This window comes from Punica granatum, unplaced genomic scaffold (assembly GCF_007655135.1).
Source record: "Punica granatum isolate Tunisia-2019 unplaced genomic scaffold, ASM765513v2 Contig00427, whole genome shotgun sequence".
Taxonomy (NCBI): domain Eukaryota; kingdom Viridiplantae; phylum Streptophyta; class Magnoliopsida; order Myrtales; family Lythraceae; genus Punica; species Punica granatum.
The window spans coordinates 1-13,871 of NW_022204340.1; the positions used below are offsets into that span (position 1 = coordinate 1).

At 41.7% G+C, this 13,871-nt stretch overlaps 3 protein-coding genes across 3 annotated transcripts; 1 reads left to right on the forward strand and 2 right to left on the reverse strand.

Moving 5' to 3' along the window:
* Positions 1-419: 419 nt before the first annotated feature.
* Positions 420-7,534, reverse strand: LOC116190372 (sister-chromatid cohesion protein 3-like; the record flags this gene model as incomplete). The annotated part of the gene is given in 21 exon segments (XM_031520057.1): positions 420-544; positions 641-907; positions 1,300-1,436; positions 1,593-1,699; positions 2,320-2,464; positions 2,575-2,775; positions 3,114-3,251; positions 3,333-3,530; positions 3,618-3,779; positions 3,873-4,046; positions 4,559-4,686; positions 4,774-4,797; positions 4,800-4,915; positions 5,020-5,198; positions 5,295-5,439; positions 5,522-5,758; positions 5,848-6,011; positions 6,114-6,206; positions 6,466-6,578; positions 7,066-7,249; positions 7,363-7,534. Coding segments are annotated over 21 exon segments (3,070 nt in total), but the record flags the coding sequence as incomplete, so codon positions are not given.
* An 827-nt stretch (positions 7,535-8,361) lies between these two features.
* On the forward strand, positions 8,362-10,358 carry LOC116190369 (protein SLOW WALKER 1-like). Its single transcript, XM_031520054.1, has one exon. It carries the CDS (start codon positions 8,488-8,490, stop codon positions 10,087-10,089), a length of 1,602 nt encoding a protein of 533 aa, XP_031375914.1. The 5' UTR covers positions 8,362-8,487; the 3' UTR covers positions 10,090-10,358.
* A 439-nt stretch (positions 10,359-10,797) lies between these two features.
* Positions 10,798-13,871, reverse strand: LOC116190370 (NPL4-like protein 1). Its single transcript, XM_031520055.1, is given in 3 exon segments — positions 10,798-11,349; positions 12,645-13,165; positions 13,168-13,871. Coding segments are annotated over 3 exon segments (1,239 nt in total). The 5' UTR covers positions 13,631-13,871; the 3' UTR covers positions 10,798-11,094.

Consider the following 13,871-nt stretch of genomic DNA (forward strand, 5'->3'; position numbering starts at 1 on the left):
CAACAGAAAGAGGGCATTCAGAATATTTACATCTTATTCGTTATAAAATGGAAGCCATTTGGTTATTCTGGGGCTCATGCATAAATTAGGTGCCTCCAGTTTACCCTAGAAAAACTTGGCATAAATGAGATACGGATATAAATGAAAATTCGTATTCTCATAAAACTTATTTATGCATTGGATACATACAACTGCACTCTTATGCTAGAGATAAGAGGAATTAACAAGAGGAAAGGGCTTCCAGCTTAAGTTAGGGAAGGAGTTTTTCTTTTTTTTTTTTCCCTTTATCCCTCCTCCAATAAATTGGAAGCAGATGAAAACAGTTTGAAGCCAATCGAACCACCAAAACGAGACATATATGTACCTGTATGTCTACTCCAATCAAAATTAAAAAAACATATAAGCAAGCCAAACTATACCTGGAAGACCTTCATTCTTGGAATATTTTTCATGGAGGGTATCAACAAAAGTATGGTAAGGACGCCAGCCACTGGGATCCTCGTCAGTGTTCACATTCTGAGTTCGCTTCTGCACATTCTTTAAGCTACACCAGCAAACAGAAAAAGGCACTAAACTTTTAGAACAATGCCAAGGATCAAAAATAGGATCTCAACAGAAACACCTTAGAAAGAACTCTTACATCTCGAGGATATCAGCTGGAGGCAGCTTAGACACAAAATGAAGCATAGAACATTCCAAGAAAGAAAGCTGCTTAGGAGCATCGGAAAATGCATAGTCGATCCCATCCCGCACGATTTTCAATATCTCCAATCTATGTCTATTCCTGGCAGCACCAGTAAACATTGCAGAAAGCCGAGCAGAAAGGTCCTTACAATCTTGAAATAGTTTCCCAGTGAGAGATTGGTCACCATCTCTCAAGAATTCTGCCAGGTACCGAAGATGGGCCTAGCCAATACACAAAAAATAAAGTCGATTCAGCAAAGTGAAAAGCATATCATGATAAAAAAGCTCCATTCTATGACAGAAAGGAATGATAAAAAAGTGGCATTTATCAGAAAGGAATTTTTCTGTAATCACAACTATCGCTCTTCGCACAAATAATCAGAAAGATATACATTTGTTTATATACATTTCACTTTCTCCTCCCATAGTCAATTCTGTGAAGTCAAGGATGAATCATGACATTGTTATCGTAAACTTATCAGCGCATTCCAATGCAGCAAGACGAGGACTGAAAACTTAGATTACCCGGAATAATAAAGGCGCGTGATATGTGCATAAATATGGGAGAATAATCAACAAAATGCAATTTCCAGGCTTCCAATCCCTGTATCTTACCTTTTCAGAGCTTCAAGTAAAACACTGGAGAGATCATCATCCTTCTTCCTCAAAACAGTAAGTAGATGCTTAACAATCTCAGCAACACTGGTCCCATGCATCACATAATGAGAAATTATATCTGGTCCGAGATCCTCCTGCATTAAACAGGAAATAACCATCAGCTATCTAGGCTATACAAGTTGCTGATGTACAAAATAGGAATGATAAAAAATGTACCACGGTTCCTTCAGCCAATTTGCACTCACCCAAGCAGGAAGGAACTAAAGCTTCCATCCATATCAAATTCATACCTTAGATACTGTGTCACTAGCGACCAGTTTTGCAGCAGCAATCATGACAGCATCTTTATTTGTCTCCTCAATGTACTCTTTGTTTCCATCTTCCTCTTCTGTCTCATCTGCATTATAAAGGAGCACTTATAATTGGCCATTCACAAGGTAAGAACGGCAAGTGCTGCTCTCCTTTCTTATAATATGCAATAAGGTTAAACAAAATAGAAAAAGGGAACAAGACTTTTAACAGCTCCTGTTAACGTTGTCAATCAATTGCAGCTAGAACTAAATTGAGGAACTTCAAGCTATAATTGCTACTAAATAGGAGTCAACCACTAGGGATCACATGATGCCAAAAAACCTAGGGATCATATGCTTTGACAAATCAGTAACATTACTTATGCCCAATAAGATGGATCAATGCAAAGATGTTGGAATTTGGTAACCAACACACATGAGCTCAGACCAAGTTAACTTTGTCTGCAGTTATGACCATGTTGAAGACATCTGAGAGATCCATAAACAAAATATTGATACTTAAAGTAACCCTTCAACCTAAACCTAGTGAACAAGATACCAACTATTTTTCTTGTGAGACAAGAAGATAGCAAGTATTCACTCCAGCACTAATAAGAGACCAAAAGTATTCCTATGAATCATCAGTGGCCATCTTATCCATTCACTTGATCACGCTCATCTAGATGTGTCACACCACTAACAGTCAGTGGCAGAACAAAAATATCACCTGAAACATCAAGCTGCTTTTCACACATTTTCCAGAACTTCTGACAAAGAGATGGATCTGGAGAGTATCCTAATGTCTCCAAGTTCGTCGAAGAAAAAGTTTTCATCCGAAAGATAAACCACGATTCAGCAAGTATGGTGCAAATCTGTCGGATAACAGCAGCTCATTAGGCCAGTATCCAGAGACGCAAATGAAAGAATGAGGTCCACTTAGCATTTACTCATAAAATCAGATAACAGAGCAGAGAAAGCTTACCCTGCAGGCCAACTGACTACTGTGCTTTCTCCCTTCAGTAAATGAAGGTTCATCGAGTAAGACCTCAAGCCGCTCAAACAAGATATTCCGTCTAGACAACAAAATAGATACAGATTCCGCAGACACAGTTTCACTACTAACAATGGTGTGCAGAGACCATGCCACGTGTAAATACATATTGAGGAGCAAGAAACTGATAACCTGAATGAGCAACAGATAGCAAGTGATTGAAGGAACAGTATAAATTTTGTTTTGTAGTCGGACTCAACAAGACAAGCATAAAGTAAATCATACTGAGTGCATATTTTAGAATTAGAAATATCACATAATAAGACCAGAACAGAAATGCTAAGCAAGATCTCTCATTCTAATGTTAGAAGAGCTGCTGCCTTTTTCTTTTAGTTTACATACATCCTAAAAATGAAAATAAAATAACACTGAAATTGACAAGTTTCCTTTTTCTTTTGGTTTAAAAAGAATCTACAAGTATAATTAATCATACAATTGCAGTTTCCCATTTGATGAGACCATCTGCATACCTCAGTATCAATGTCCCCGAATGTTTGGACCACCCTGGCAAAATCCTCATACAAGCTTCCGATAGGTACATTCCTCGATAATTGAAGCTCATAAAGCCGTTTTAAATTTACAAGAAGAGAATACTCGTCATCACTATCCTGCAAAGACAACAGCCTCATCAGTTAAGGCCACTATCAGGAAATAGAAAAGTTGAGAGAGAGGTAGTGAAAGAGATGTACCTCTACTTTTATTGCAGATTTAGTCTTCGCAATAAGTTCATCCTCCAGTTCCTTTACTTGATTGCGTGCAAAATCTTGCAGCTCCCCTCGACTTTCTACCGAACAAAAGTTGATAGCCTTCACACAAGACCTGAGCGCGTCCTTATTACGATGTTTAAAGAATGCTTCTTTCAACAGCTTAAGCGTAGATTTGAAATTCTAAACATGACAAATATAAAATCATCAGTGTTGAGACCAGAATATGAACGGGTGATGAGATAACTGGACAAAATAAACATGACACACCTGCTCCTGCCTCTTTAGAGAATACAGCTCCAGATTTATATACACAATAACCTCAGAAAGAGATGGTACTTTTGCCTTATCTGCTACATATTTGCGCAGAAGCTGAGGATAGTTCTTCATCATGGCAACAGTTATGTCCCTTCTGTTGTTTTCAAATATTTCCTACAATATTTACATACAAGGGCCAACATGACAATACAGAAAGGCAATCTAATTTTCAGCATGGGAGTAAAAGAGGGTTCACATATAACAGACCTTTTGAGCTTTATTATAATACTGCTTTCGATTATCAGATGCAGGAACAATCCTCTCTCCCACAGCCTTCTTGACAGATGCACAAAGAAGCCGTACTAAGTTTGTTGCATCTTCATCAGTCAATTCTACCCTCGGATTCTCATCCAACAGCATGGAGATTATACATTTCCAATCCTACAGGACAAATATGGTATGCTACCTCAATCAACTGATAATACACTCAAAGAAGTTTCCATAAGAAAACTTTCTTCCTTGTTTGATAGATTTGTTTACAGGAGTTATGTCATGATCACAGAGCTTTAGTGTGATATGACAAGTATTTGGATAATAAAAGAGATAACGCAACACAATTAAAATTTCCACGACGCGCCTGTCTAACTGTCAAAAAGCAACTGATAGCATCAGAATGTGTTACATTGTAAATCATGAAGAGAGAGAGAGAGAGAGAGAGAGAAAGGAAAAGTAAAAAGTCATACTATGAAGTTAGTCCTACCGATAATTTTTAGCTATAGACACCTAACATCAGAGGAAACTAACAAAATAATCCGATCTTTTCTTTTTTACTCAAAAACAGCTATATTACTAGTAAAAAAGAAACACCTCTTTTAATTTTGAATATAGCATAGTTGAAAAAAGAAAATAAACCAAGTCAACTTGATGCAAAGTGGGCAGATAAAATACTAAACCTTCATAGCCTTCATGTATTCCCAAACATCATCAATGACATACATACTTAACACCGGATCAGCTGAAAACTCCCTTAGTATCTGCAACATTCTTCCAAGATGGACCTCAGAGTTACTGCCATCACTGCCTGAAAAATAATGTCATTAGTTCCAATAGGAGTTTGAATTCATAGCACCTTCATGAGCATGCACATAACCAGAAGAGAGGGCATAACCTTTGGAGCCGTCGGTGCTGTTAATTTTTGAGCAATCAGATGATCATAAACTAACCCTCCTATAGCATGCCTTATATCTGGTGGATCATCTATAAGTAAATCATATAGGGGACCCAAGTCATCGTCAGGAAGCAGCTGATGCCTACAAAGAGCAGTCCATGGAGAAAACTTTAGAACAATAGTGGAAAGACGGATATAATCATTACAGCAAACAAAACCAAAGGAAAAGCCTATACACCTACTCACCGCAGAAGCTGTTTTACAAGGCCTATGGCACATACAGCCACCGATATATCAATGTCATCAGCAAGCTCAATCATTCGATTGGAGAATCTTTCAGTAAAAAGTCCCAGACTCGGTACATTATCATCCACCTCATAAAGATTTTGCAACGCAATGACAGACGCTTTCCTGACACCAGCATTCTACAGGTGCAATTAGAGAGAAAAGTATAATGTTGTAATAAGCAGTATTCTGTATTCTAAGACCAGATTGCAACTGATTGTTAAGTTTCTTCTCACTTTGTCATTCAGTGTCCAGCCAAGATACTTCAAGTAAAGATCCTGCAAGAATAACGATGGATATGACAAAATCCATACACCGAGTGACTCAATGCAAGACATCCGGATGTTAGGATCTATGTCTCGATATCGATGCACAAATAACCTTCAAGACAAAGCAAGACTAGATTAGCATAATGACAGTCTGTTTGGTGGAAACAAGAGATTCATTCAGCCAAGATTCCTACCCAGTAAATATTTTGCGCATCATCTCCTCTATCACTGTTATCTTTTCATGTGTGCTGGTTAATCTTTTAGTTAGTGACTCCAGACGAGGCCCATCAGCTCTTTTTTTCTTTTCTGCATTTAACTGCCTTTGAGTAGTTTCCCGTTGTGAACCAAGTGCTTTGGCAACTCTTATAAAAGATGAGACGAGCTGTAGACCCATAACCGAGGATACTTGACGGTAAACTCTGGGAGGAGTGCTGTTCAAAATGGAAATCAAGCAGATTCCGACTGAGTACCCAGTAACACATTTATCGTGACTGAGAATTTACATGGGTTGAGCACTAACCATGACAGGGCAATGATGTAGTCCACGCACTTATCAAACAAGACCTGATCAAATAGAGGCCCATTCTGACACTCTATTACCAAATTTTCCCAAAATGCCAGCAGATTATCCTTAAAGTTCTTAAACTCCTTCTTTTTCGAATTTTGGTAATCCTCAACTTCCCCCTAAAATATCGGAGCCAAATTTCAGTGGGAAGCATTTGATAAGTATCATAAAAGATATTAGATTAAAAAGATAGAACGGTAAGAAGAGGAAGTCCAGCATACCTGTTTAGCTAGAGAGACAAGAGCAACCACTACGTCATCAACATCAGTTTCATCAAGATCCTCTTCTTTAATGTAGTATTTTGCTCCACAAGCCTGCAGATTGCCAGTTAATTAGGATCTTGCGTCCTGAAATAACAAGCATATAAAGTAAAATTGAACCTTCTAGACTTTAGCGGATCTGTATTTTTAGAAGCCACCTCTCAGTGTAACTAAACAAAGATCTGATTAAGGAGGCTGTCATTTATATAGATTTCAGACCATAAAACCAATTCCAGGTGCCCTTCTACAGTAGTTATCTACAACAATGAATGAGTGCCAATTTCCAAAATAAGAGGAAAGAGAATAATATTACCACAAACAGCACGGTCAAAAGCTCAACCATTGCAGGTTTTGGATCCTTTTCATAACGCTCAACCCAAAGCTTGACAGCTTGAGGTATAAGCCTGCCATTTCCTTTTATAACCTCTGCAGAAACATATGTAAGTGTGTCAAATACATTAATTAACAAACCTAAACTGGAGATATGCGAAAGATTGAAGAAACAGCATAGAAGCACTTTTCTTGGCAATAATTACGGCATACAAAAATGAAAGATCTGAGAATTCTGCAGTTCGCTGGGCAACGCGCGATAATCACACCAAATAAAAATAAAAGATACTCTGCAATTCATTGGCAACACGCAATAATAACGGCAATTACGACGGCACATAGAAATGAATGATATCAGGATTCTACGGTTCACTGGGCAACACACAGCCATTTACACAAAGCAGGATGCAGCATTGAAATTCAATAAACAGAACAACCAAGAGATTATACAGTTAATGCCTTACCACTGAAATCGATATTAGTTGGTTACCGAGTAAGTGCTTGGCAACAAGAACAATTTCTTCAAGCAAAACCAAGAAAAAGGAGAATAAGAACAAACAAGGAGACAATTCAGATGAATCACCTATCAAGCTTTGCTCGGCCAGTCGCGCGGAGGCTTCTGTAGTTCGACTTCGCTTCGGTTGAGGCCGCAGCTCCAGGAAGTCGTCAGGAGAGCCCTCGCGCTCGGGGCTACGATCTGCCGCATCGTTGGCTCCGTCGAGCTGCTCTCCGCTCTCAGCCGCCAGAGCCTGAGCCCTACTCCTCTTCTGCTCGACAAAGCGCAGCCCAAATTCAACAAGTGAAACGCCGAACTTCGGCGGATACACAAAATGTCAAACATGAGAAAGAGAGAGATAGAGATTGTAGGGATTGAACTAACAGAGCGGCGAGTCGAAGTTTCAGCTTCCTCCATGGACGAAAGCTCGAGTGAAGAAGCTTTGATCTGACTTCAGAGCTTGGGAGAGGGAAATGCTTCTTTGCCCTAATTTTTCCGGTGGGAGAAAGAGCGGTGGGAAATTGGGGGAAAAATTATCCCGCCAAATTATTTTTTTCTTTTTCCGGCAGCAAAAGTAATTGTATTTACTATTTAATAATTAATTATTGTTATTAATTTCAATTCTGCCATGGAGTCATTACACATTACCTAAATTACCCCCGAAGTTTTTTTTCCTCGGTTTTGCTCCTCAAACTTTTGATAATATTCTCCAATAAGGCCAGAAGGAAGACAGTCATCACGTGCTCCGCTACTTTCTAATAGACGATACCGCTACTGAGATTGCCACTTCATTTTAACGTGATGATGACCGAAATTCGCTCGATTCTCAAGGTTTTCAACAGATTTATAAAAAAGTTATGCAGTTCATTTAATTTAAGTATTATAATTCGCTTTAACATATATTTAAAGTATACTTTATAAATAGTTGAATGGTCGAAAAATTTCTAAGTTTCTTAGAAAATAATTTTAAAAAAACTTTTAATTTTGAATAGAGAAGATACTTTTATCGTGCAAGACTACTAGCTATGAGCTTATGTTGTTAGTATAATTATTTCAATAAGACATATTCTGTTATGATCTGTACATAATAAAAGGAAAATAAAAAGACCATTTAGACTTAAAACAGATTAGTGAACTTGGCTTATATGGATGGAATACAATGAAACATAATCACTTTGAGGTTCCCTGTGAAATGAGGCATGGATCGGAGCCACTATGAAGAAGTTGAAGTTCTCAGAGTTGCAAACGAAACTTCAAGTTCATGTTGGTTTTGAATTGGCAAATTGTAATAATTTAGACTAGGGGTGCAAATGTAATGACTAGAGGAAATATGGGGTGTCATTGAAAATATAAAAAGTTGAAGTCCAAAATGGTCTTCTTCTTCCCCGCTGCCTAGTCAAGAGGAAGGACAGAAGGCGTTGCAGCCGAAACCTAAAACCCTAATCAAGCTCGCACACAGAGGGAGGAGCGCCTGCAAAACCCTAAAAACCCTGAACCGAAGCACGAAGCATGGCTGCCATGGAGGAAATCCATGTCTCCAAGACCTACCCACTGAAACCGAAGCTGAAGCCGAGGCCGAAAACTCCATCAAAGACGCCGGAATCGAAGTACTGGTCCTCCTTCAAGAACCATGAGATCCCCAATCTTATCTCCTCCGTCCCTTCCCTCGCCTTTTCGCCGGCCGCACCCCACCGCTTCGCCGCCGCCCACTCCGCTTCGCTGTCCCTCTTCTCCCCCCAAACGCTGGCCGCGACACACACCATCACCTCCTTCAGCGACGTCGTGTCCTCCACCTCTTTCCGCTCCGACGGGTCGCTCATCGCTGCGTCCGACCTCTCGGGCCTTATCCAGGTCTTTGATGTCAAGACCCGGACCCCGCTGAGGAAGCTTCGGTCCCACACGAGGCCGGTCCGGTTCGTGAAGTACCCGGTTCTTGATAAGCTCCACGTGATCTCGGGTGGTGACGACGGGCTGGTCAAGTACTGGGACGTCGCCGGCGAAAATGTGATCTTGAACCTCAAAGGGCATAAGGATTACGTGAGGTGTGGGGATTGCTCCCCGGTGAATTTTGATTCTTTCGTTACCGGGTCGTATGATCATGTAGTGAAGTTGTGGGATGTTCGGGTTGGTGACGAGAATCGAGCAGTAATGGAGATGAATCACGGGAAGCCTGTTGAGGATGTCCTGTTCTTGCCCTCGGGCGGCTTGGTGGCTAGCGCTGGAGGGAACAGTGTTAAAGTCTGGGACTTGATTGGAGGGGGGAAGCTGGTCTACTCGATGGAGAGCCACAACAAGACTGTAACTTCAATCTGCGTGGGACGAATTGGGATGGAAATTGATGATGAATCAATGCAGAACCGGATCTTGAGTGTGGGCTTAGATGGCTACATGAAAGTCTTCGACTACACCAACTTTAAGGTCACTCACTCGATGAGGCACCCGGCACCATTGTTGTCTGTTGGGTTCTCCCCTAGTTGCAAAGTTCAGGTTATCGGGACGTCAAATGGCATAATATATGCCGGGAAGAGAAAGGGGAAAGAAGCTGCAGAAGAGATTGCCTTGGGCGGGTTACCGGGCTTCCAGAGCATCTCGGACGAGCCCCTGAAGCGGGCTCTGAGGCCATCCTTCTACAGGTACTTCCGCAGAGGCCAGAGCGAGAAACCATCCGAGGGGGATTTCTTGGTGATGAAGCCGAAAAAGGTGAAACTGGCCGAGCACGATAGGTTGCTGAAGAAGTTCAGGCACAAAGAGGCTCTAGTCTCAGTCCTGGGCAGGAATAATCCCGAGAATGTGGTGGCAGTCATGGAGGAGTTGGTGGCCCGGAGGAAGTTGCTCAAATGCATATCGAACTTGGAATCGGAGGAATTAGGCCCGCTTCTGAGATTCCTGCAGAAGTACTCCACAGTCCCTAGGTACTCGAGCTTGTTGATGGGTTTGGCAAAGAAGATCGTCGACATCAGGGCTGAGGATATTAGGGGGTCGAATGAGTTGAAGGGGCTTATTAGGAACCTTAAGAGCGCGGTCGAGGAGGAGATTCGGATACAACAGGAGCTGCAGGAGATTCAGGGCATAATCTCTCCTTTACTCAAAATGGCAGGGAGAAGATTATAAGAGGGGGAAAGGAATACTAAGTTCCAAGTTTTGTTCGGGCAAGGCAGCGGTTTCTTTATTAATTAACACAAATTTTGCTACTTTCAAGGAGGATGCAAGGATCACAGGACTTCTTCCTGATGAATTCATCCTCTTTGTCGTGTTACATTTGGTTGTTTACAGTATTTGGGCTCGGCTTCTGCTAAGAAATGTAAAAGATTTCTGATTTCTATCATCTTTCAAGACTGATCTTTACATACAAAGCAATAGTAGCTGCTCAATTTTACTTACATCGGACCTGTTATCAAAGATTCATTCAAGAAGACTAGACAATTTTGTATGAGGCCTCACGTGCATGTTCATCGTTCTTAGAGGGAGTTTGTTTCACAAGAATCAAGGTCGGGTATGTTCAAGATCGACGCATCTTTTGATAGAAATCTCATTTCAGAAGAGTCTGTTGAGCAGCATTGTCAATATATGTATGATTGTAAGAAATCTCATTTCAGAACAATCTGTTGAGCGGCATGTGAATTTTTTGTATGATTGTAAACTATCAATTCGAACAAGCCAGCTAAACTCTGAATCCCATCCACCCTGTTCGCATTACGCAACTCAAGGACCCCTACCCATTAAAATTTTGGATATTGTCTATCCGTGAGCGAATTTTATCATAGAACTACAAGCAAAGACTCCGATCTTTTTCACATTCTGATAACCATGAGATGGTAATAAAGAAGCAAATAATCTCAAAGCTTCACTTGAATTCAGTTAAGAAACGAGAACGAGCTAATTATTCCCATGCAGGATCTGTACTGTGTATACAAGTAGAGGAAACATCCATAGCCTGTGAGCCCTATTCAGTGACTTAAAACAACTCTCCGAGGACAACTTTATAAATCTCTCCCTCTCGCATCCGGGTCATGACAGTCGTCAGATAAAAGGGCAAATAGATATTATACTTCAACTGACCTATTGAATCGAGACCATGGTCTTCCTTTCACTGATCTCACGTGCAACCGGAACATCTCAAGAACTGCTTGCCACAGACTCGATTAGTAGCTTGTAGCCATCGGGAACGGGTTCCTGTTTGCTCACACACGCTGCTAAAGCTGGGACATCAGCATTGATGTCCAAGAACCGCGCCAGTAGCAGCAGTAGATGGAAATCAGAAATCCGCTTGACAAAAGGTAGGTTCTTTGTTCGGTCAAGGTGGTTCTGCAGGGCCTTGGTTGTGACCGGAACATTGCGGTTCTCTATGGGAAAGGCTGTCGAGAGTGGACCCTGCATCATAATTTGAATTCAGACCAACACTGTTATATTGTTATACTGTATAAAGAAATGTACAAGAGGCTTTAAGAAGAAAAAGGATCATCGATTAAGAAGGAAAAAGAGCTCATGACAAAGCAACAAAAACAACTTTGACTTGTATACGATCTAAGTTGTTCCAAAGACAGCTGAGTAATCGAAAAACCAGTGGAATTCACCAGCCCTAAAGATCCATAGGGTGAATTATGCATCCAATACAACAAACAATGGAAGCATTCAGACATGGACCAGCATGTTACTTGAAATTCAATATGCAGAACTGAAGACATCAGAAGAGCATCCACTGATCTCTGGGAAAAGAACGATACTTTGTTTTGCATTGAATACATTTGTTAGAAAATCACATCATAGTTTGTGGATGAGAAGGAAAAAATTAGGACAACAGTAGAATAAAAAATAAGCCCAGGGAAATTAGCAAAGCAAAACAAGGCTGAAAAAAGAACCAAAAGAAATGAACTGCTCAATATCAGAATATCCGAGAGGAGACACTGCTATTCAATAAAAGCTTATCCATTCAGTTCCCTTTTACACCTAATCAAGGATGAGTTTATACCAGGATAAGATATCACTATATGAGAATATGAAGCATACGCAGGTAGGTATGAAAACTGAAGTGAGTTACTGCTAGAAAGTTGCAATTTTGAAACGAAATTCACTAAATTAACAAGGTCAAAACTTCAAGTAGTCAATACTCAGTTGAAATTTGCTTGCCAAAGGTTCGATCCCTATTAAGGATAGAAACATGTACTAAAAGCAGGCCACTATCAAGATGCACAGAAACACCAGATTCCGGGCACGAAAAAATGTGACGCACGTGAATGAAAAAGTCCAAAACCAATGTGATTTCTGATACTATCCACCCTCATGTTCATGGATAAGTAATATCAACAGTTCTCTCATAGCGTTTTGGTTTGTGGACCTTTCTGCCTATTGTGCCCGAGTTTAGATTTGTTCTGTTTCCTAAGTTTCAAGTAAATAACCACCCCATATACTATCCTAACCTAGCACCATTAGCACCACATCTAAGCAGAAACTTCCATCATTGAACGTCCACCAACATACCGAGACTACAAGAAAACACAATCTTCCACCTGGTTGCGGTAGAAGGATTACCAATATAGAAGCTATTCCTTTGTGTTCCTTTGTTATTGCATTCAACCAAGCAGGCCACTAAAAACACTAGGAGCCCAAGAAGAAACAAATAATGCAGGTCATAAAAAATCGAAAGATGCAAGCAAAATCAAACGCACCTGATGGTCGAAGATCTTCACAACCACCAAGAAGAAATCATTGTCAACCTCCCTAGTATCCTTTACACCAACCACCACATCCTTCTTCATCCTTGAGATCTTAGGGTCTGCACCCTCCTCGCCAATCTCGGTCTCGAACCACCCTTCCTTCCACAGCCTAACGCACACATCGCTCATCTGGAAGGCCTCGAAGTGGACGTCGGCCGCACCATCCTCGTTCACCTCCAGCTTCACAACAGCCGTCACCCACTCCTTCAGCCCACTCTCAGCATGAAATTCGACCGCCTGCAGGAGTTCTCTGTTCGACAAGGTGTAATCTTTCTTGTCCTGACTCACCGTCTGAGAGAAGATAAACCCTACCCTCCTCATCCCGAGCCCGAGGGCGATCGCCTCCACCAGCTTTTCCTCCTCCGGGTCCCTGAAGAACACCAAATTCTCCTCACTCCCCTGCTGCGGCAGCTCGTAGATGAAGTCCACCTCGACCTTCCCAACCTCGGACACGGTCCCATACATGAACCCCCTCTCTTCACCGCGAAAGCGAGGGTCTCGTTCACGTAGTACTGGAACATATTGGCGCAGTCCCGATCGAATGACACGAGCTCGCAGTGAGGGTTCTCCTGCCTGGTGACCCGCATCTGCTTTGCGATCAAGTCATCCATAGTCATCTTCCGGCCGAAGGAGCCTGCCGGGTGGAAGGCGGGGCCGGCGACAGACCGCTCGATCCCATCATAGTAGACATAGACGAAGGAGCCATGGGAGATGTTGAGGACGGAGAGAGGGATGCTGGGGTCGGCCATGTCAGTGAAGCTGGAGAGGTCGGAGGGGGTTTTGGCGAGCAGGAGGTTCTGATTCATGGAGAGGGTTTGATGGGCAATCGGGATTCGGAGCTGGGACTGGATTAGGGTTTTCAGGTGGCCGATCGTGGCATTGGGGTCGTCGACTCTCAGCCGTTCGAGGCCGTCCCTGGAGCGAATTCTGAGCATCATCCTCAAAAGGGTTTGTGGGTTCGGTCTTGTTGGGCTGTTGAGGCCGTAAATCGAGGATTTTGAGGTGGTGGGGGAAGAAGATGAAGAGGAAGAGAGGAGACTGTTCTGGAAAATTGAATTACTTGATGAAGGGGAAAAGCGAGAATACAATATCTTTCACCGGGTTAAAGGAAAGAACTTCGTCTCCGACCTGACTAAGGTTTCACTGTTCCTTCGCATATTTGATTCACATCTATATATG